Source organism: Notechis scutatus, chromosome 2 (genome assembly GCF_049901735.1).
Source record: "Notechis scutatus isolate UNSWTSFEM ecotype Mainland chromosome 2, rNotScu1.2, whole genome shotgun sequence".
Taxonomy (NCBI): domain Eukaryota; kingdom Metazoa; phylum Chordata; class Lepidosauria; order Squamata; family Elapidae; genus Notechis; species Notechis scutatus.
Window position 1 is genome coordinate 174,388,234 of NC_142010.1, and position 24,716 is coordinate 174,412,949.

Here is a 24,716-nt window from a genome sequence, read left to right on the forward strand (position 1 = left end):
CCAGATGTCCTCTCTCATTAAGTAGGCATAACTTAATAACCTCCAAATGTTAATTCTCTATTTAGTCAATCAAAACTCAAAATACAAGTAGCAGCATTGCGCACATGGCAAAGACTGTAAAATATACTGAAAATTAAGATAAAATTTAAAAACACATATCTATGTTAGTACTATGCCAGCTACTAGTTACTTTCTCACTGGTTACTGTTTTGCAATAAAAGAATAACCCTTGAACAAAATCATTAGTCCCTCTTACGAACAGAATTAACTTCTTCAGCATTTTCAATAAACAGAGAACTCAGTTTGGTCTGTCGGCATTCTTACCACAACTTCTTCATTTTTTGCAATCCTCGGAACTGTAATAAGACGGTACTGATTACGTTTTACTGCATCATTCCCATCATATATTTTTAACATTTGTTTACCTAAAACAAAAACAAATATTCTAACATGTAACACAAGAAATACAGTTAAGTACCATATATCTCCAAATTGCTAAGGTGTTCAAAAAGTTAATTCTTAATTACAATATTATTGGATTGTGATTGCAGTTCTATTATTTACACTGATCAAAGAGGCTACATCAAGTAACATCTGATCTATAAGAAATAAGCAAGGATTTCTCAGATGCATTTTAAAAATGATTTCTCTTCCACTCATGAGCTATCAGACTATACTAGCTGTCATCCAGTAGTATAGATTACCACATGAAGAGTTCTCCTTTGCTACAGCTCCTGAATCAGAAGCTAGATAAGTCATCCCAGTCAGATGTTATCTAGTGCAGTGTTTCTCAACCTTGCAAATATTAAAATATGGGGACTTTAATTCCCAGAATTCTGATGGTTGTAATCCATATGTCTTGAGGTTCCCATTGAAAAATGTTGCTCTAGTGAACCATGCTCTGATCAGGGAATTAGACAAAATTATGTTTAATACCTGCCAATTTTTAATCAGAAGCTAAACAGCCATCAATCAGAAGTCATCTGGTGCAGTGAGTGTTTCTCAACCTTGGCAACTTTAAGACATGTGGACTTAAAGACATATGGATTCCATTATTCTAAAAGGTTAAAAATTGCATTGGCACCTTTTCATTTACAATCCTGGATGCTCTAGCAAAATCTGGATCCAAACAGTTCTTGAGAATCAATGCTAATTATCCAAAACCATGATTTATGGCTATACAAGACTGCCAACATAGCAACAGCAATAGCACTTAAGAGGTATAGACCACCCTATAGTGCTTTACAGTAGTCTCTGGGCAGTTTGCAGAGTCAGCATATTGCCCCCCAACAATGTGGGTCCTTATTTTAACAACCTCAGAAGGATGGAAGCTGAGTCAACCTTGCGCCTCATCAGGATTGAACTCTTGCAGTGGGCAGAGTTAGCCTGTAATACTGCATTCTAATCACTGTACCAGGCTTCATAAGTACCTGATGAACTATCAATGGCACAATGCTAAACTCTATTTCTACATAAGCCTCCATTCAAATGTTTCACAAAATCAAAAGGCTTCACATCCACAGTCATACCCACTTTCCATTTATAGGGAATATTTGCTCCATTTTCATCATCCTAAGGCAGTAATAATTTTCTTATTATCCAGCAAAAAATGAGTCATAACACAATTTTAAAAACATATAAAACTGACAAAACCAATATGATTTTCAGCACTCCATACTATGAATTTCATTTTATAGCTCAGGGAACAAAGTTTATGAGGTCACAAGGGCGAAATAAATATTGATATAAATAAAATAAGTCTCCAAAACTGTAATTCAAAATTTTTAAATTGTTTAGAATTCTGAGAACAGAAACCCATAAAATTTAAAAACTAAAACCAATTAGCAAGTGCACAAAACATTGTTCATATAAAAATAAAACAAAATTAATAAAACATACTATGAATCAGCAATAAAAATGTTGACTCTTTCTTAATAAAGGCTTCACAATGTTTTATGGCTCAGCCCATGAGATTCTGTTATTTTATATCCTACTTCTGAACATTTTAATAATATTTAAAAAAAATATGTATACCAAATCCTGCTAAATATTCAGGTCTTTTAAAAATACTGGTTAAGTAGTTGCTTTTTAAATATAAGTTTAAATAAAAGTTGTTGGAGAACACAGTTCTCCATAATTCAGATAGCTTTATATTTATATTTCATCCGAAAAATCTGCAGTTAATTTCGGGTGAAGAAATCTAGAGGATTACAAAATTAGAAAGAAAATCATCGGATCCTACAATTATCCCGGATTTCATACACCCTTATTCAGGAACACCTATTGAATTCAATCAGACTTCATAATAGAGAACACATGATAGAAAATAGGACCATGCATCCTACATGGAATATTTTGGATTTAACTTCAAGCAATGCTTCAGAATCCATGGAAACACATGGCATCTCCTGTACCCTAGCAGAAAATATTTCATGTGGAGGAAGGATAGTTGTTTAGAATGGAAAACACCAAATATTCTAATGTGGGAAGACAAGATGAATCTTCAAATATTTTATCTTCAGCATGAAAAGCTCAGAGGACTATCTCTGTATCTAGTGCATGAAAAGATTCTGAAAACAACAGGAAGGCTATTGGAGAAAGGAAAAAGTGATCCCTGTTCTTAAATCAAAGCTTCCCTAATGCAAGCATTTTAAACCATTCTTGGAGACCTCATGACTGAAAAGTACAACAAATAAAAGCACAGTTAAGAGAAAGATTTAAGGTAGATAACAGGACATTTGGAACTGAGCAATAGAAGACAGAAATTGAATTATGTACAAATGATGATACATGTAATTGCCAAAATGTATGCACTCTTGCTGAAATTAGAAATTGAAAATGAACAGGTGAAAGGGTATAGGATAAAACTGGCTGAGAATTTGAGACATAATATTGTTGGAACAGTGGGAAAATGTAGCTGAAAGGGCTGAAATTCACATTATCATTTAAAGAAGAATTTTTATAAAACGATGCTCCATTGGTATATGACTCCAGAAAAATAATCTAATCATGAGAAAAAGTACTTCAAAAAGTACAGTATGTTGGAAATGCGGACATCAAGGGTCATTTTATCCTGCTTGATGGACTTGTAAAAAAGCCAGAACGTTTTGAATTCAAATACACAGAATTATGGAGACAAAGATTCAACTGAACCAAGAACTTTTAGCTGAGATTAATGCACAGACAACTAGAAAAAAAGCCATTGCATATTGTTTTTATATAGGATCATTAGTGTGTGAAGATTCTGAAATACCGACAATGGAGGATTGGTACAGAGCTCTAGCAGAAGTAGAAAAATTGTTTGCTTAGAGAAAGATCAGCTACTACATTTATTAGAGGCTGGACAGTCGTTAGGACTTTTTGCTGGAAAAAAAAATGAACTTATGATTTTTATTGATCGGAAGACTAGAAAGGTTACATTAAGGAAACTTTGATGTAACCTTAAAAGAGAGGGGGAAATATATAAAAGGTCTTATAACTGCTGTTAAGAAGACCAAAAGCCACTTCTTTGTTATTCTTTTTTTCTTTCTTTTCTACTTTTTTCTATATTTCTTTTTCACTTTTCTATTACTTTTCTCTATTTCTCTTTAACTCAAAATTTATATGGTTCTTAACTCTTTAGAAAAACATTGTTAATAACAATTACATTAAAAAGTACAATTAATAAGCTAACAAAATAGTAAGCAGCTCTTAAACTTGACAATGCAAAAGGCAACGAGATATGTAAAATGTAGATGATTATTTTATGTAAAAAAATTTAAATCCTGCTTTTTAAATCACAATGAAACTAGTGTATAAACAGTTAATCAACCACAATGAATACAGATATTTAATTCAATAGAGAGATAGCAGCGGATTTCTTTCCATATGTCATTTTATAGTTAGGATATTAGGTTAGTTTATCAGTTTTAACCTTATATTACGTATTTTTAAATTTTCAAAAATAAAAAGCTAATATTCCAAAGAAGCTGCACTGCAGACACTTTAAAGGGCTGAATCACAGAAACAGCTTGAATTAATCATTGTTTAATAATAATACTGTCAATTACAACAAGAGCTGGCTAGCTGTCAGCTACGCTAGTAGGCCATATGAGGAAATCATCTCCCAAAAAGGCTAAAATGTTCATTAAGATTGGCTATAATAACAAAAGAAGTATGTCCAGTCATACTTCTCCTTCTTATATTTCAGTGAATCTCCCTGAACAACTTCCAAATGTTATATCTTTGTTTGGGCTTTAAAGGGTGCTTCAGCTCCTTTTGCTCAGATAGGAGGGTTCCTGTATATTTCTGCAAGATCACCCTCCTGACTCTGTACACGAGGGCTATCAAACTCATGGCCCACGGGCCAGATGCATCACATGCTGGCCACGCCATGTCCAATTTAGCAAAGGGGGGAAAAGTCCCGATCGGTCACGTAACACCGCCGTGAAAACATTGAGTTTGACACCCAGTTTGGCGTTGAGTTTGCTCTACACCAACTTCTTGACAATCTTTTGGACTGAACATTTTGCACAATAAAAACTGCAGATTATCTGTGTATAAACCTTTGTAATCTGGAGATAATCTGGACTTAATATCAAATGCCACTTACTTGAATCTGCTGAAACCTGGGATTCTTTTGATGATGATTGTGCTGAACTATCAACATCATCGTCATCATCTGTTGGAAGAAAAATTGGAAAAGCAATTTATATGGAGGATAATGCATTGCTTTAAAGATACTACAGTATTCAGAAAAAAACAGGCTCCCAATATTGCTCTTCTTACATTGACATAATCTATTACATAATGAAGAGTGCTGAATCAGGATACTAAGGACATTTATGCCCTTGGGGGGAGTTAAAAATCCCTATAGTCACAATGAAACTGTTTCATAGCAGAGAGGTGCAAACTACATTAACCCTGGAATGAATTCTGCTCCTGAATCAAAGAACCTGGCGCAAGTTTATTAAATTTTATTTATTATTTTTATGAAGAAGAAAACAATATTGCAATAATCTATATTCGGCTTCTTATTGGGGTTCCTGAATCCATAGAGAAACTTAAAATACATATTTTTGGTTAGGCAGCTGATATCAGGTGCAAAAGACCCGGATCACATGTGAAGTTCCAATTAAACTGATTTTTTTTTACTATTCCTGCCCTTACAAGAATCTATTTTAGCCCAACTTTTGTGCTAAATAAGGGTTAACAAGATTCAAGAGAGGTCTTTGTGGCTACGTAGTGATTCTACGCTGATTCCTCTTTTGAGTCCATCCTCAAGTTCTGCCATTCCTTCTCTTAGCTGATAGACAAAGCTGAAATGATCAATTGGCTTAGCTCCTCAATGAATAGTGCTTTCATAGAGGAGAAAGGGCTATAACCAGGGATGGGATCTGACCGGTGTAACTACCGGTTCGGTGATTTACGTTTTGCGTGTGAAATGTCGTCAGCTTGCAGCCTAGACAGGTGTGAAGTGTTTGAAAAAGCATTTTTTTCCTTGCTTTTTCAACCGCAGCTGTGCCGCAAAGCAGCTAAGGTTGAAAAAGCAGGAAATAAAAGGTCGGGTAAGAGCCCGGGTGGGTGGGTGGACCAAAACAGCAGCAGACATAGAACTGGTTCTATGTCTGCTGCTCTTCAGAGCTACTGGTTCTACAGAACTGGAGAGAACCGGTAGAATCCCACCCCTGGCTATAACACACTCAGAGGAGGCGTGTTAAATTCTGGAGATTCTAGGAAGAAGAATTGGGAGAAAGCAGGAATTAAGATGCAATGGTTGGCAACCTAGATGGATTTAAACAGTAATGTTTGTTGACAATTGGTTGGTGGTAAAAGAGAAAAGATTAATTAAAAGAATAATTAAATTTGTAATATGTTGAGAAAGGCTTACTCTGTAGTGTAAAGAATACAAATAGGTGGACAACAACCCAAGGAAAGAGTCACCAAAAATCTAAAAAGAAAATATCTTGGCTTTTTATTTGTTTTAATTAAACAATTAAATTTAATTGGCATGCCAGTTTGGTGTAATGATTAAGGCATCAGGCTAGAAACTGGGAGATTGTGTGTGTTGGCTTTGGGTATAAAGCCAGCTGGGTGGTCTTGGGCCAGTCCCTTTTTCTCAACCCTAAGAAGGAGGCAATGGGAAACCACTTCTGAAAAACTTTGCCAAGAAAACTGCAGGGACCTTTCCAGGAAGTCTCTGAGAATCAGACACAACTGAATGTGGGGGAGGGGGGTGTTTTTAAATATGCCATCCAAAGATAGGTTTCTGAGATTGGCAGCTATATAAATTTGCTAAATAAAATAAATACATTTTCCTGAAGATATTGGTCTAAGATGTACTGTAGAGGGCAGCAAAATATTGCTTTAGACTCTAAACAGTGTTTTTTTTTTCAGGATAATCCAAGCAAATAAATCACACATTTTTTTAAAAAAAGTTTGCATATTTGTCAGATCACCAAATCTATCCCATGTTGTGCTATAATGGCCTCTTTTTTTCCCCACTACAAATTTGTAATTAGTGTGTTGGCTAGGAGTTGTGGAAACTATAGTTTCAATCTATGTGCAAGACATCAGGGAAAGGAGACTGTACTATACAATTTTTGATAAACTAAGAATTTAAATTTTATAATGGCTTACTACTTTACCGAAATATTAGTTTAGTTTTCTGTCCTCCTCCTCCTTTTCCAGGAAAGGTTTAAAATGTTTTCTTATATTTAGTGAGCTCAAAACAAACCCCCAAAACCACAGTTTCCTGATATTTTGAACTGGCTAAACCATTTCATCTCATATTTTTTTTGAAACCTACAAACCTGTCAATGTTTCTAACCCTTGGAAGAAAAATAACCCTCAAATCACCGGCCAGAACAGCTATTTATATTGGTGATAACGTATTACAGGTAGTCCTTGTTTTGCGACTACCATGGTCAGCAACTGTTTGCAGTTACAAAGGTGATGAAAAAGTAACCAGTGCCCACATTTGCTACATTAGCAAGCCTATAAAGCAAAGGAAATCTGAAGTAAGATAATAAAAACAGTAACGGTTCCACTTAGCGATTGCTTTGCTTTAATGACCGAGTTGCCAGTCACACTTATGGTCACTAAACAAAGACTACCTGTAGCAGACCAAATCAATTCATAATGTTATTTAACCATAACTCATAATAATGTGAATTCAAGAGAAAGACAGAGAAAGAGAAAACAATAATGAAACCGTTTAACATGATTCTGAACAGCTTAACATAACTTCTGAACTTTACCTGGCTCTGCTTGTATGCTTTCTGATATTCGGAAACAGTGCATTTTACTGAAGTTCCGACAAAATAATCGCACACAACTGGGAGGAAGAATCATGTTCCTTAATCTTCCAAAAGTACACTCAGGAGGCACAATCACACAGCAAGCGGCATGAGCCTACAGAAAACACAACATCAAGTTCTCAAGAAGTTGTATCAGATAGCCAAGAGGTTACAACATCACATTTTGTCTTCTGTAGTTTGTGATATTCTACAGTGGCAGAGATAAAACACAGAAATGGTGGGAGTTTTGTCAGACTTAATGCTTTTTCCCAAAAAAACTGCTATGCAGCTCTAGAGTTGAGAACAGTTATATTTTCAGTGCTGTATGATTCAGCATTCTTTTAGCCATAACTACAGACACTATTAATTTCTCACAAATCCAAATCCATATCTGAGCTTTGATAATAATGTGAGCGTCTATATACTCGGAACTACAAACTGTTTTAATGGAGGAAGAAAGTTCATACTTAGGAAAAGCAGATTTCCCTTACAAAGAATGAGGAAATCATTTGAAGAAAGTTTCCGTTCTTTTATAAAATAAGTACTGACAGCATCAGAAATAATAGCTAACATTTATCTGGTTTTTTTATGTTTACTCTTACTCTATGGTTCTACTTCATGATATCAGACTTCTTTTATGTGCGTCTGTGTATTTCCAAGTCAGCCTTGATTCCTGGCAACAACTGTACAAGTCCCTACAAGTCTTTTGGCGGCATTTTAAAAGTGCTTTCTTCCCATGAGAGGGCTGAGAGGGAGTGACTGGCCCAAAGTCACCCAGCTAGCTTTGTGCAGGATTATAACTCACAGTTTCCTAGTTTCTAGCCTGTTGCTTTATCCACTACATCAAATTAACTCTCTTAGTCTGTTTTACTTTTTCTTATTCTTAAATTTTTATTTCATTAATATCCCTCCTTTATTGTTTTTATAAACAACCCAAGATGACGAACATATCCTTTTTTCTCCTATTTTCCCCTCAACAACCTTGTGAGGTGAGTTAAACTGAGAAAGAACAACTGGCCCAGGATCATCCAATTAGCTTTCATGGCTAAGGCCGGATTTGAACTCACAGTCTTCTGGTTTTTAACCTGGTGCCTTAACCATTAGACCAAACTGGCTCCCTTGTTCCAATATATATGTAACTAGCAGAAATGTTACCATCTGTAGAGATTTATTAACCAAACAGACACACCATGCTAATAATTCTGAAGCTTATTCGATTTAATAAGTAGCCAACAGAACATCAGGAATTTTGGATTGCTGATTGTTAGAATGTTTTCTATCTTGTTTGCTAATTAAGGTAAAAGATTAACCACATGTCTTCTCTTCCTTGATATCTACAGCGCAAAAGATATTTTGTGTGCTTGGATGGATTCAAGTTCTGACAACAGAATAGAAAAACAAAAGTACTTTCAAATTTAATTCAGGTGAAACTTTAATAGCCTGCTTTTAATAGTAAAAGCAAAAAGGGACAAGGCACACACATATGTCCTCACTTAATGATAATTGAGACTGGAATTTCTGTTGCTAAGCAATGAAGTTCTAAAGTGCAAAATCATATGTCGGGAATGTTAAATAACAGCAGTCTTGGCAAGTTCCGGTTATCATTATTAGGTGAATTACTGCAGGTCATTAAGTGAGGACTTCAAACTCCCTGCTGATTTTGATTGTGGGGAGCCAGCCGGGAAGGCTGCAAATCACAATTATTTGATCATGGAAATCCAGGCTGGTTGTTGAGTGACCGGATCACATACCCATGACCATGGGGCACTGAAAGAGCCAGAACTTTAAGGACTGGTTGTAAGTACCACTCCTTCAATGCTTTTATTGAGTTGTTGAATGAGTGGTTATTAACTGAGGACCACCTGTATGCTGAAACCTCACCAAAACTTCCTCATGCGCTTTTCTCTCAGCTACAGAGATATCCACAGAGAGTGTGGGCAAAAAGGCCAAGATGGCAGCCATGAAAAACAGGCAGACTGAATCAAGTTCAATCACATCCTTGTGGTCACCATCTTGACTTCTTTGTCCATCCCCACCTCTGCTCATTAAGTTTTAATGGTGGAAATAATCGTAGGTTATTTCTCTCCTTCAAGCCAACTCCAGTTTTCTATTTAACGCTGCTATTCAGAAGGAACAAATGTTGACTTCCGGTTTGAGCTTCTTCAGCGACGGACCGAAATCTGCGATCGTGAACGGTTTTGATCTGTGCTCGCCGCCGGAGCACCCCAAGCCGAATGGATTCAGGGCTAAGCCATCCCGTAGAGGTGTTGAAGCGGGGGGAGACTGCCAGCAGGGTCGAGGAGAGCCACATCTCTCCTCCTCAGCTGGCCATTACTCCCTTTCCCAAAGGCGGTTGCAACGGTGGTCAGAAATGGCCACCTCAAAGAAGAACTTGACCGGAAAAGAATGTGCAGGAGGAAGATAAGAAGAGAAAGTTTTGGTTGACCAGGTTGAATTGAAAAAGCAACAATGTAAAGTACTCTGGAATTTGAACTATAAAAAATAACATTGTTCCCAAAGAAGATTGTGAAGCAGCGAAGGAGAAAGGGAAGGGAAAGGATTTGGTTTGTTTTTTTCTTCCCTTCCTTATACTGACAGCTAAGAGATTTAAGTAAGAAATTGACAAAAATCCACTTTGACATCAATAGGCATTTAAGCTGAAAATAAAATGTCAAAGGGATAATAAAGACTTTTGGATATTCAAAAACCTTTAAAAGAAGGAAAGGAGAGAAAAGGAAAGAATAAAAGGGCGGGATCTGGAAAAATGGAGGAGACTGCCTGGAACTAAAAGGAACTTACAGTGAAACCTTAACAAGATTCCTAAAAGATATATTCTAACTGAAACTTTGTAACAAAATAATAGAACCCCAGGAAGAGAAAGTAGAAAAAAGCAAGAAGAAACAGCTTTGGATTATTTGGATTACTTAGTGATTTTTGGATTTTTGGCTATTGGACTTAAATGACTAAAATCAATTGGGTGATTGTTTAAAAGTGTTTAAAATGGCATCACTTTTGGAAGACCTGAAAATGGAACTTAAAAGACAGAAAGAAGATGCACAAGAAGGAAGAGGTTCTTTTGGCTTCGTATTTCAATTTTTAGAAATGGAGATCTGGAACTATGAGAAACAACAAGAAACGCTTGTAGAACAAGAAGGTTGGGACAAAGAAGAAGCCATCTTTAATGATCAAGTAATTTTATGTGGGGGGGGGAGGAAAGGGGGGAAAGAGAGTGAAAAGTTTAAGATTTGAAAAAAAAAAAGAATAGTTTGAAAAATAATTACAATATTAGGAAGCAACAGAAGAGAGGATTACAGAAGAGAGAATTAGAAGTAGAGAGACAAGGGGGCAAAAAGGGGAGGGAGAAGAAGAGGGGGAAGAAGAAAAGGAAAAGAAGTTATAAAAGACAGAAACAAGATATAGAGAAACAGGGAAATGTATAAGGATTGAAAGTATAAGCCTATTTAGACATAATGGGTGAAAATGTAATTGAAAAAGGGATTCTGCAAAGGTACATAAGATAGTATTGTTATATTAGAAATAGAAATAATTCTAGGAAATATGAAACAATGTATGATTAAAATGATGGATAAAATACTTATTGTAATGCAATGGAATGTTTGTTAATAAATAAATGAAATAAAATGAATGAGAGAATGAAATTAGGAAAGGATGGGAACATTTTAATTATTATTAATGATTTATAAAAATATCAGTGAAGAGAAATATGGGTGGAAAAAAAGAATTAATTATGGAAAGTTTATAGGTGTTCCCAAGGAAGTATGATGTTCAATTGAAAAGAAATGTTAAAGACGTTAAGATTGTAACTAATATTAATGATAGAATTGAATTGGAATGGAATGAGTGTTTTATTTACTATTGTTTTATATATATATATAAAGAACATAGTGTGTATTTTAAGAATGTACCAAGCAGAATTCGATTGGATGTTATGTACTATACTGAATTTATAATTCTAAAGGCATAAATTGAAGTTTAAACAAGAGTTGAATGGATAAAATTAAAAGATATAAAGGAGTCATACTCCAATTAGTAACTACAGGGGAAAATTTGTTTAATGAGAAAAGGTAATAGGAAATTGAAGCAGGACAGACAAAAGTATAAATATAATGATTAGAAAGACATTGAAACTTGGAAAAAGATATATAATTGAATTTAGATATGAGATAATTAAAAATAAAGTTGAGAAAACAAAGGGAGAGGAAAAATTATGGAGAAAATGTTAAAATAGTAGTAAGACATAGAATAGAACACAGAGATGAATATGAAATTGAGTTTGTGTCTGTATGGAAAAGTGATAACCCAGGATCACGCTATTCTCAAAAAAAGATGTCTTATTTGTATTGTTTTTGTGAAAACCCAAATAAAATTTATATTAAAAAAAAGAAGGAACAAATGTTCTGCTTTGAAGGCTAAACATTTAATCTCTAATTTTATGTTATACCAATACTCTTCTATGAATTTAAATAACAATTTTTATTTTTAATCTAGGGAACACCACAAAGGCCATGATGGTTTCCCAGAGTAGATGCTTTGCGGTTTCAAACACATTTCAATATTATGTTTTGTTTCGCACAGTTATAGTAAAGATCTTTTGGAGAACAACTTTCTTTTCTGTCCCAAAGGTGCTTTTTCAAGAGGCAACTGGACTTTCTAGTTTTTCTTTGAAGACACTTCGCGTCTCATCCAAGAAGCTTCTTCAGCTCTGACTGGAATGGAAGGATTTATACTCCTTGCAGACAGCTGGTCATTTGCATTCTTTTAGCAAGTTGTTAAATCCTTCCATTCCCCACCATCCAGTCAGAGATGAAGAAGCTTCTTAGATGAGAAGGAAAACGTCTTTAAAAAAAACACCAAAAATCTAGTTGCCTCTTGAAAAAGCACCTTTGGGACAACCATGACCTGAGTGACTGAGAATCTCCAGATAACTTTCTTTCCTTTGAATATATTTATCCTGTGTTTCCTTGGAGACTTGCCTAAGCCTTAATATACTTACCAGGATGCCACACCATTCACATCTCATGCCCGAGAGCACGTCAGAAGAGCCACAGGTTTTCTTACAAACTTTGCAACGTGAGCCTGATGGAAGGTTTCCCTCCCTCCAGTGATGAAGGTACATATCCTATAAAGAGAAGCAGAATCACAAGAATTACGCTAAGAGGGCATCATAACGTTTTGCCCTAACAGGGTCAAACACGAGTCCTTGGATGGGAAAGTATCCAAAAACTACCCAACAGACCATACTGAGAAATATTTTGTAAGGATATCTCAGAAGAAAGCAGAGGCAAATTATTTCTGCGTTGCTGCCAAAGAAATCCCAATAGACAGCCAATCATCAAGAGTTAAGTGAAGTTTGAGTCAAAAGAATCTTTACTGATTTTTACCAGAGTAACCACCCAGGATCACTGGGAGTTAAGCAGTAGGATAGTCCTCGACATACAACCACAATTGAGCCCAAAATTTCTGCTGCTAAGTGAGAGTTGTTCAGTGAGCTTTGCCCCATTTTATGACCTTTCTTGCTACAGTTGTGAAATGAATCACTGCAGTTGTTAAGTTAGCAACATGGTTGTTAATCCAGCTTTCTCCCATTAACTTTGCTTGTCAGAAGGTTTCAGGTGATCACATGATGCAGAAATACTGCAACTGTCATAAATACGAGTCAGCTGCCAAGGGTCTGAATTTTGATCACATGACAATGGGGATGCTGCAATGGTTGTGTGAAAAATGGTCATAAGTCACTTTTTTCAGAGCCACTGTAACTTCAAATAGTCACTGAATAAACTGAGGTAAGTTGAGGACTACCTGTGTATAGTAAGTAAGTGTGTGTGTGTGTGTGTCACATATACATATAATAATCTATTGTTATCATTTAATAAATAAATTATTGTTGCTATTATTATCACACATTTTTAAAGCCTCACAGGACGTTAAATCCCTAAAGTAGTTACATTATCATATCTGAAGAATCTAAGATCATACAGAAAGTCAAGTAAAACATACTTTCAGCAATCTTAATTATATTGAACTGCCAGTTATTCATCTATATGTTAAAGACTTAGAAAATTTTGTTTTATGTATAGCTAAGCAAATTTATTTCCCATGTTATTCAAAGCATACCCAAATAATGATGGAAAAGGATTGTTCATAGCCCTAATTTCTTTCAAATGAATTGAAATCAGCCATTCCTTCATAAGCTGACAGGATCTCATCAACTATGACCATAAATAATATCTGAAAATCAATGCATGCACCCTTCATTTAAAATCTGGTGCATCTCTTCAATATAGAACTCTCATATTGAGTATATTTATTTTTTAAAAACTCAGTAAACTCTGGGAGGTGAGGTTTGGAATTGAACTTCATGAATTTCACTGGAGCTCGCTGTGGCATTGAATTGTCTGTGACAGCAATCCCCAAGAGGCACTAAACTCTAAACTTTCACTACATTATGCAATGAACGCTTAATTTAATGTATCATACATGGGCTGGCATATTTTCTCTTCCTAAATATCTTTGAAATACAAATTATGTAATTTGCATTGATTTACTATTTCCATAGTAGCTTAAATGGAGGAGATGGTGGCATAATTTATCTTATCTTATTAATGATATTATTATGCAAAGGACTTTCAGCAGTGCAAAGAAGGAAAAATTAGTAAGTCCTTTTGCATTTTATATTAATTATTATGTCCAGATTGTTTCAGCAGGACATTCCTGCTATATCAAAAAGAAGATTGGATGGAAATTCTGCCTGTTGCACCTGAAATCTACTAAAATAGGATTTTAACTTAGATTTGTCAACAGATAAAATTGGTTACGACTTTAGTAACAATGCTCTACTAGTTATTTTCTTGGGTCAAAAGTTTCAAAAAAAATGTGGCAACATTGCTCATTTATTATTTATTTATTTATCGAATTTCTATACAGCACTTGTATGACTCTGGATACAAATTATTTTTTGTTGTTATCTACCAAATTTGTTACTGAAAAACATTGAAAAGGTAGGTTACATTTTTAATTGAATCAGCAATATTTAAAGGTGTGGGAAATTTATTTAGCTGAAAAAGTAATCTAACAACAAAGAGCTTGGGGAATTTATTGAAATTCATCACCATTAATTAACTATATTAATGATGTTTTACAATAGTGTTTAATATTTATGCATATGTTTACATAGGGTATGTAAAATTCACTCATACATTCACAGAGGCATACACAATCACAAGCAATTTTTCATTTTTTCTGATTTCTTTTTGTTCTTGTTTTAGTTTTCCTTCTGCATGCTGTAGATAACATTTAATGTTTTACTACTTTGATAAAAATGTAACTAGGTGAAGGTATACTTACATGATTTTGATGACCGTCTTGATGGCACTGACGGCAATCACTGCAAGCAAAGGGGGCACAGTCTGTGTGTACGTGTATCTCACATACTGAAATAAATGGGGAAAAGCAAAATGAACTTCCCTCTATGTCTGTTCACCCACGTGCATCTCTATATTCCTCTATACTTCCTTTTTTCAGGATAAGCTTTAAAAAAATATTACAACTGTTTTACCGTTGTAAAATTTGTACGTAAAGTATTGTGAATACGAATTTAAAAGTTATTTAAATTAGGTGATCTGCTAACCAGTTAAATTTCACAGTGCTGCCTAACGTCTATGTACAGCAGGGGTCCCAACCCGGAGTCCATGGACCGGCATCGGTCCACGGCATGCTAGAAACCAGGTTGTGCATACAAGCGAATCTGCCACACCCCTTCCAGTCCATGGAAGAACCTTTCTCCACAGAACCAGTCCCTGGTACCCAAAAGGTTGGGGTCCACCTTTAGTACAATATATTTACCAATGTAGTATGGCTGTATTATTATCATTTATCCTTCTTATTATCTTCTTTACTCGATGAGGAGGAGGAGGATGAATCTGTTGTTTTGCATGTACACTGAAAATTTTTGCATCAGAGACAAATTCCTTGTCTGACACTTGGCCAAATAAAGTATTCTAATTCTAATTCTTATACACAACAAGAGTAAGTTCCCCGTTCAATGGTGAATGCCATGAAACACAAAGGAATATGTTTCATTGCTGAAAACAATTCCATTGCAAAGGAGAATACAGGTTTTCTTTTGATTTTTTTTTCCACCAAGTCTTCAGACTTCCTTTAAAGATCAAAGAAACACTCAAACATTTTCTTTTCATAGAAAAACATAGATTGGAATCAGGGAAAAGAAGTTAACAACTTAAGCATGACTTAAGCATGGTATATAAAATCATATATAAAATCATATAATATATAATATATATTATATATAATATATAAATAATATAATATATAATATATAAATATAATATATATTATATATAAATATATATAATATATAATATATATAATCATATAAAATCGTATATAAAATCACATTGCAATGTCCTACCTGTCAATGAATACTTCAGCTTCAACCATAACAACACAAAGAGCACACAATAGATACAAACTCAAAGTAAACCGCACCAAACTTGATTGCAGGAAATACGACTTCAGCAATAGAGTGGTCAATGTCTGGAATACTCTCTACCCGACTCTATAGTCTCTTCCCCAAACCCCAAAACTTTAACCTTAGACTGTCTACTATTGACCTCACCCCTTTCCTAAGAGGTCTGTAGGGGCGTGCATGTAAAGCGCACCATCGTGCCTACCGTCCCTGTCCTATTGTTTCTCTTATTCTTTTATTTTTCTTATATGTACCCATTTCATGTATTCACAACTATGTATACACTTATACTTATTATCTTGTAAACAATTGGCAAATCAAATAAATAAAATAAATAAACAATGAAATTAAGCTATGCTGATTAGTAGTATAATCCATTCTTTTTGGAGCTTACCTTCACAACGAAATGCTGGACTTTCCAACTGCTTTCTGCACACAGAACAGAACTTTCTCTTGTAATGTCCTATGGGTCCAAAACAATGTGCAACTGGAACCTGCAGGGGGAAAAAGATATGGATTAACTACATATTGCACAGTGGTTTATGTTGCATATATATTTTAACTGCTATGCATTTGGTTAATGTCCAGTCAGAAGCCAAGGCTCCATTTTTTCATGAGTATATAAACACAACATTCAAAAGGAGACAAGAAATCTATGTGGCTGCTAAATAGTCAATATCAACTTGATGGCATATAATCAACCAATTACTATACTAATTTCTTCTCATTAAGAAACATGATTAATTATGTTTACTGTTGGAAACATTAAAAATATGAACTATGCATCATTAACAAATCCTATTTATCACACAAGCTGATTTACCAGAAACCAGGGAAAAAGCTTGGAACTATAAATCAATACTGATAAAATCAAGGAAATTCAGTAGAAAAAGTTCAGAATTAAGGCTATCTCAAATTCAGAAAAATTCCACAACCAGAGATTTTAGAAACTGAGGTTGCTACCTTGACAAATAAGTACCCCACAATCAATAATGACACCGTAGAGTCAAAGCTATGTTTATCTATAATTAGTTTTCCACCTACTCTTACTTTCCCTTGTTCAGTCAGCCTAAATCTGGAGGAAGCAAAAATTATTCACCGGGTGCAGATCTTACACAACCTTCTCCACAAAGATTTTATGCAAATGGGATTCTTTCTGGACTGATTTGACTTCTCATGTGTTTTCTCACTGCTCGTGTCCACAATGGCAATTATACTGAAAATTGGGAGATACCCCTGCCATTTTGTGTATGCACTCATCACTTACTCTCAAAATATAAATTTATCCTTGGCTGAAAAATGTTACCAAATTGACTTAAGTCAAAATTTTGTATGGCATCATTAATGTCATGAGATATATCTATAATTGTGGCCTCTATTTTAATTTCCAATTTCTTGACTTGGGTGAACATAATCCCGTGTTCACCTTAATTCTGCTTTTAAACCAGCTAATTTGGCAGTCACTTGAGGTGAGATGGGTAATGTAGAAATTTAATACATAAATAAATAACATATTTTTATTGCTGGATTTTAAAGGAGAACATACTGGAATAAGATTGTATATTGAAGACAGCATTTGTAGAATTGCTATAAAGCCTTTATAAATACTTAATAATGTCATTACTAGCATTGGCATTTGGTATATTTTGAGATGACGGGTTATATACTGATTTCTTTACTTATTAGAATGGCATTCTGCTATCAGAATGGAGGCCACGTATAGCTTTCCCCCAAGCTGTACAAAATAGCCCACACAGTTTTAGTACCCACTGTTATTTGCATAATGTTTTCTGAGGTTGGTGACGCCTAAGGTCAATCAGTGAGTCACAGAAATTATCTAATGTATGAAGAAACTAAATATACCATAAGGAGAGAGAAAGAAATTCAAGTTGCTGTAGGAAATGCCAACCTTAACTTTAAGAGCAGCTTCCTACCTACTAAACATTTCTTTTTTATGTAGTTCATCAAACTATCGAAAATTAATGAAAACATCACAAAACAAAGGCCAATTATGAGCAAAGGCTACTAATTTTTCTGATACCGTACATTAATGCAGGAACTACATGGCATAGAGAAAACATTGGGGATATGCAATTCAAATTATTCACTGAATGCCACAGAGCAAAAAGACCAATGACAACAGCTTGCTTTGATACAGTAAATGAAAAGTATTTTCTGTCTACCCTTGCGATCTGGAGGCCAGGAGATGAAATACGGAACAAGGATGAAGGCAACTGAATGAAAGTAGGTGATAAAACAATTTACTGAGCCTCTTCCATGCATTAAGAATCGGAAAAGGCTACGTTACTGGTTTCTTTATTTCTCTATTGCTTCAATTTACACACCTCTCCATTTCCCAGGACTCTAAACTGCTTACAAGGTATTACAATAGAGGTAAAACTGGAAGAAGAGTAACAAATCGCCATCAATCCCCACCACTAAGGGAAAATATATTTTTTCAATCATTTCTAAATGCCTGTCTTCAAGAATCCATAATTTTGAAAATGTAACAGGGAGTGGGTAGCTCAGGTATCCAGAGACAAGCTGTTCCAAAGGAGGGGGGAGAATCACTAAGAAAGCTTGATCATGAGGTCTATTTCTTTGTTGATGGGATCTCTAGCCTAGCCTTCTCTTCCAGAATCTTCCAGAATAGACAAATAGAACTCCAGAAAAAGGTCTCATATGTAGGCAGCAGACCCCCAAATTCTGGACCCAGTCCAAAAGGGTATCATGATTGTTAGGTATAACATTGATACCAAATATGGTTTGGGTGAATAAATATATAAAACTTAGATATCATGGTTTAAGTGCTTATCACTTTAAGCACAATGCTGCAGGCAATTAGCCGATTAAGGGTGCGGTTAGAAGTTACAATATAAGGAAGCATTAGAAGCTGGAAAGCTTACTGCGACTAACTGTGTCTTACTGTGACTAACTGTGATTACTGACTGTAACTGTGCCTGTGACTGAGATATTCCTGTCTGCTACTGTTTTGCTGATTTATTGCTGAATTCAACTGTTCTACTGTTTGAGCTTCTTGCTGAATATCCAGCGTTTGTTCCTCTGGAGAGAGGCACCGGAGGAGGAGAAGATATCTTTATCGGCTGATAAAGATATTGCAAGGACTCTTAACTTGGACTGTAATAGTGAGTCTTACTGGATGGAAATATAGTGAATGACTATTGGACTGAATGACAATGTTTTAAACTCTAAATGGATTAAAACTATTTAAACTACAAACAGTGTTTGTGTTCAGTGTGTGTATACTCTGGGGCCCTTCCTGGCTTGACTACTGCTGCTACTCTACTAGGGGTTAATCCCCAAACACTAACAATGATGAATACAGGTAGTCCTCAACTTACGAGAGTTTGTTTAATGACCATTCAAAGTTACAAAGACACTGGAAAAAGTGACTTATGACCATTGCCGCACTCCCAGGGTCATGTGATTTATATTCAGATGTTTGATAACTGGTTCATATTTATGACAGTTGCAGTGCCTGACATCATGTTACCATCTTCTGTGACCTTCTGACAAGCAAAGTCAACGGGGAATCCAGATTCACTTAACAACCGTGTTACTAATTTAATAATAGCAGTGATTCACTTAACAAACATAACAAGAAAAGTCATAAAATGGGGCAAAATACACTTAGCAAATTTCTCACTTACCAACATAAGTTCTGGGCTCAATTGTGATAATAAGTCGAGGACTACCTGTAGTATCAAAAGCAGCTAGGTCCAAAAGAATAACACACACACACACACACACCACCCCATTCCTATTAGAAATCATCCTAGAGAGTAAATAATGTGTTCTCAGCCCCATACCTTAGCTTGAATCTTGACTGAAAGACGTTCAGATAATCTGCTTCTGCAGAGTCCTCTGAAGCTGCTGTACAATCAACTTCTCCATCGCCTTCCCCCAAAAGCAAAAATTGTAAATTGGATGACAATTGTACAAAATCATCGGATGATTCTGGACAATTGTCATTTGAGGGAGATTGTTGTTATGAAGAAGAGGCAGCCCACTGCTTCCTTTAGTGGGACCATCCCTTTATTACTGCCAAGACCCAACGTTATCTCCTGGAAGCCTTAGCCAACATTGTGGAATACGGATTTCAAACAAAGATGGCAAAGCTAATAGTTACACAAATCCTGAGCACTTTTATCAGGTTCAACAGGGAAAAAAACTCCTCCCTGATAACCAAGTTAGATCCTGTTCCAGTCACCTCCGCAGGACTGCTTGAAAGCTATAGTTTAACTTGATACAAATCTAATTGGCTTTCAGATACCTTGCCAATTCCTCAGAGTAACCTTATAGGTAGACATAACAGCTACCTCCTACCAGGGAGAGTCAGGTCACTTGAAAGACATAAAAATGTGGACATAAAAATGGCAAAGAAATATTGACATTTTGCTGCTCTTACAACCACAAAGTAGGTTATAATAGCAGTTCTAATCTATATTGGATCTAATTCACTTCTCGTTGGTCTTCAGTAGCACTCCAGGTACCTTTCAAACACTTATCTCCCTGAACTCCTCTGTAAACCAAGGAGAGTTCGAGGATCCCTGGGTAAGGAGGGGCTGCTTGGGTGTGATCCAATCCAGAGGCCCCAATTCCAGGACACACTAGGACTTCAGTTTGGGCTATTCAACAGAACTAATCTTCAAGAACAAGCCAGGTTCCTTCTGGAACCGAATTAGGCTCATCAGATGCTTGGAAGAGCCCAATTTAATATTTCCCATCAAGAACTCCAGGGCCATCAGAAAGTGTTCTGACTTGATCTATATTTTTTTCCCCTTTTAATTCCTGTAATCTCTTGCATCGGGGTGGTCGGGGCAACTGAATGGAGCTGAGTATTGTATTATTGATATAAAGAGATAACAAATGTACAGTGGCATCATAGTGCTACTGATGAAATCTGGAACTTCTTTTTCTTTGATAAATGAACAATAAAAGATCTGAGTAAATTAACTGGTAACCTTCCAAGGGGGAGGAATTATATCAGATCTATCCACCTGCAATTATTCTGTAAGAGCTATCCCATTTCCAGGAATTGAAAGCCTAAGATCCATCATCCTCATTCATTAGACTGTGGCCAAGGCTTATGAATTTTGCAGCCTCATATTATTTGATGGGCCACGTCTAAATTTTCTTCAGGTGAAACCAGAAAAGAAGCTTGCTGAGCTTGCTGGTATACAAAAAGTTTTCAAACATCGTACTGGTGTCGAGGTGCAACAGCAATGTTCTATTAATGCATTTTTTTAAAAAAAAAATCAGGAAAAAAAATTTAAAAGCCTCTTTACATCACCCAGTCAAGAAACAAATCTCCCTTTAAGGAGATACATAAATGAAGTTGCAGTTGAAGGATGTAGTTCTACACTGCAGAAAGGCAAAAGGGCAGCAAAGAAAAATACAGCTGAGAAAGACAGGCAGTGTCCCATTCCCAAGCAGCATATTTCCACCACTGAAGATAAGGGTGGGATAGTGCCAGCTGTGTCTGACCTAATAACCCATGCATAAAAAGTCTCTCTGTTGCACAAGCATTGCAAAAGGAATATTCTCCCTATTTTACGCAATCAGATGATGCAATTACTATTGAGTAGGTTCCCTTCTGTCCAAGATGGCAATAATCAGAGCCTTCCGTTGACTCTCTTTCTTGTGAATGGACAAAAATAGCTCTCCATCAAGATATGCAAATCACCACACATTCTCAGAAAATGAGAAGAATCCAGTTTTAACAGCCTGATTTAATCTCTTCTTCACCCCCCTCTGCCAAATTCGTCCCTGAGATTAATCTTACTTCCTTCACTCCATAAAGCCTCAATTATTCTTGTACTTAATCATCACCATAGACAAGTAGCTGCTTTAATTGTACAAGCAATATCAATTTTGGTTCTCGTTTATTATTGAAACCCCTTTCTAGAAGTCTTTATAATCCATTAAGATCACTGTGCAAGATAATGTAATCTCATATTTGCCTTTGCTTTAAAGTCATGTAATTATCCTTAATATACTGAATCACATCCTCACGCATGTGTTTAATATTGGAATTTTACTGCATTATCCCAAAGTCCTTAAATAATCAGAGACATAAGCTAGAAGGACTTCAAAGCTTTAACCTTCATTTTTAATTAAATAGTTGATTTGATTACACAAACCATCAAAATGCCATTCATCTTTCATTTGGTTAGTGAAAGCAAGCCAGTTTAATCCATATTTTACAAAGATGGTTTGTTTCCAAAAATTACCATTAAAATTAGTCATTGTCAAATGATACAAAGGTTTGCAGTTCATCAAAATTTGAAGCAAAAAATTTCAACGTTCATGTAACTAAAGCTGTGACAGGAGAACGAGCTTAGCATCATGCTATGTACCAGATGAGCATAATATACAAGCCATATCTAATTAAGTAGGATTTTAACACCAGAAAATATCGTATGTGAATGAGACAAGGATATTCAGCTACCAGGGTTGCCTAAAGTATGACATATTGTCAAATTACACCATGTTCATCAAGTACATTTATGATACTAATATTAATCAACATCATTTGAAGTGTTAGTACCACTTTATAATGTCTTGGTAAATCCACACTTGGAATATTGCATCCAGTTTTTGTTGCCACAATATAAAAAAGATGTTGAAACTCCAGAAAGACTGCAGAGAAGAGCAACAAAGATGATTAAGGGACCAGAGGTTAAAGCATATCAAGAACTATTGCAAGAATTGGATATGTCTAGTCTAGTGAAAAGAAGAACTAAGGGTGACATGATAGCAGTGTTCCACTATTTGAGGGGTTGCCACAAAGAAGAGCCTATTCTCCAAAGCACCAGAAGGCAGGAAAAGAAGCGATGGATGGAAACTAATCAAGGAGAGAAGCAACCTGGAATTAAGGAGAAACTCCCTATGAGAACAAAATTAACCAATGGAACTGCTTGCCTTCAGAAGTTGTAAGTGTTCCATCATTGGAGGTTTTTGAGAAGAGATTGGGCAGCCATTTGTCCAGAATGGTATAGGGCATCCTACTTGAGCAGGGGATTGGACTAGAAGATCTCCATAGTCCCTTCCAATTCGGATATGTTGTTAAAGTATAAAACTGAAATGCTGTTTTGTACACTCCCAAATATATACTACCTTGTCCCAAATATTTATTTGACAACCTGTAAACAGTGGTTCACAAATACAGGGCCACTATACTTATATATGCTCTACAACTTTCACACCATAGATCTTTCCATTATATCCTTAAGCCAAAAGGTATAGTATGCAAAACAGAATTTTGGCTTTATGTTAAATCAGAAATAACATAGAAAAAATGGAAATCTATGCCTTACACACTGTTCAAAAGAGTTATTAGCTTTCATATCACAGGAAAGGCATTTTCAAAAAGTCCACAAAACAAAAACAATAATGTGGCTTAACTCTAGAAAATGGAAGCATTAACAGCTGTTTGGGGGACAAAGATGCCTGTTCTATTTTCAGCTATCTTCAGCAGTTAAACTTCCTGTTTCTATTTTTATAGGGGGTTCCCTTGCTTTTCAAATTCTCATTATGCTGATTGGCTTAAACAATGATACACATGATTGAAATGCACACACAAAACACAAAGACACATATATATGTATGCATGTATGTATGGGCTTCTAGCTAAAGTCAGCAGGAAGCCAGTTCACACTAAACTGTTACACAAATCAAGGAATGGCTTAATTTGACCTAAGACTTATCTGCACAAGAACTAGAATAGAGTAGAGTAGAGTAGAGTAGAGTAGAGTAGAATAGAATAGAATAGAATAGAATAGAATAGAATAGAATAGAATAGAATAGAATAGAATAGAATAGAATAGAATAGAATACTTTATTGGCCAAGTGTGATTGGACACACAAGGAATTTGTCTTGGTGTAAATACTCTCAGTATACATAAAGAAAAGGTACATTAGTTAAGAATCAAGAATTATAACGTACTTAATGATAGTCATAGAGTACAATCAACAATCAAATCATACTAGGAAACAGTCAAGTGGGAGGGGATGGATGATAAGGAGTGTTGAGAAGATTAACAGTAATAGTAGTGTACACTTTGTAAATAGTTGAACAGTGTTGAGGGAATTATTTGTTTAGCAGAGTGATGGCTTTCGGGAAAAAACTGTTCTTGTGTCTAGTTGTTCTGGTGTGCAGTGCTCTATAGCATCGTTTTGAGGGAAGGAGTTGAAACAGTTTATGTCCGGGATGTGAGGGGTCTGTAAATACATATTAATCGAGTGCGCAAAGAACTATCCAAGATCTAGAGCATAATTTCAATAAGCCTCATACAAATTAGTAACTGCTATACTAACAAGAAAGAATGCACACTAGCATTATCTTAAAAGACTCTCAAAACAGGGAACATTTCTAATATCAATAAAAACACATAAATCTATTTGAGGTCAGAATCCTTAAGAAACGTAATTCTGGCTTCAAAAAGGATTGTTTCATGCTCTATATTTACGCTGTAAACAATCAATACTGGAGACAAGTAAAAGCAGCTGCAAACTAGTGAAATAAAATATTAATCCATAAATGGAGTTAATATAAATATTGTTTTTGGATGAAGAATAAGACCTAATGTAAACATGCACCTCTTAACCAATTTTTCTTTAGAGACTATTATAGCACATTTTATCTCTCTGACAATTAAAAATCAGCTACCGTTCATTTGATTAGAAGAAGAGATTATATATAGGGATAGTATAAATTTGAAATAGTTAAGCAAATCCATGTGCTATCCTATTCAAAATAGAAATATAAACATGACTGAAAGCTTCTTATAAAGTTTGAAAAGAAAAGGATATACTTTGACTTTTGGAACCAAAAAGCCCACATTTCAACAGGAAGATATAGCCAAGCAACAGATAAAAGCCAGATATAGGAGAATTCTTGCCATTATGTC

The 24,716-nt window shown here is 35.4% G+C and overlaps 1 protein-coding gene across 2 annotated transcripts in view; it reads right to left on the reverse strand.

Moving 5' to 3' along the window:
• The window catches only part of DGKQ (diacylglycerol kinase theta), a 93,679-nt gene that overhangs the window by 37,425 nt on the left and 31,538 nt on the right, over window positions 1–24,716 (reverse strand). For both annotated transcript variants that reach the window (XR_015747972.1, XM_026672848.2), the window contains exons 3-8: window positions 16,178–16,277; window positions 14,643–14,728; window positions 12,292–12,417; window positions 7,239–7,392; window positions 4,592–4,660; window positions 325–425 (exon numbers count right to left, since the gene is read on the reverse strand). Coding sequence is in view for 1 of the 2 variants with exons in the window: in XM_026672848.2 (XP_026528633.2) it covers window positions 325–425; window positions 4,592–4,660; window positions 7,239–7,392; window positions 12,292–12,417; window positions 14,643–14,728; window positions 16,178–16,277 (636 nt within the window). In the remaining variant the exon portion in view is untranslated. The remainder of the gene's footprint in view (window positions 1–324; window positions 426–4,591; window positions 4,661–7,238; window positions 7,393–12,291; window positions 12,418–14,642; window positions 14,729–16,177; window positions 16,278–24,716) is intronic.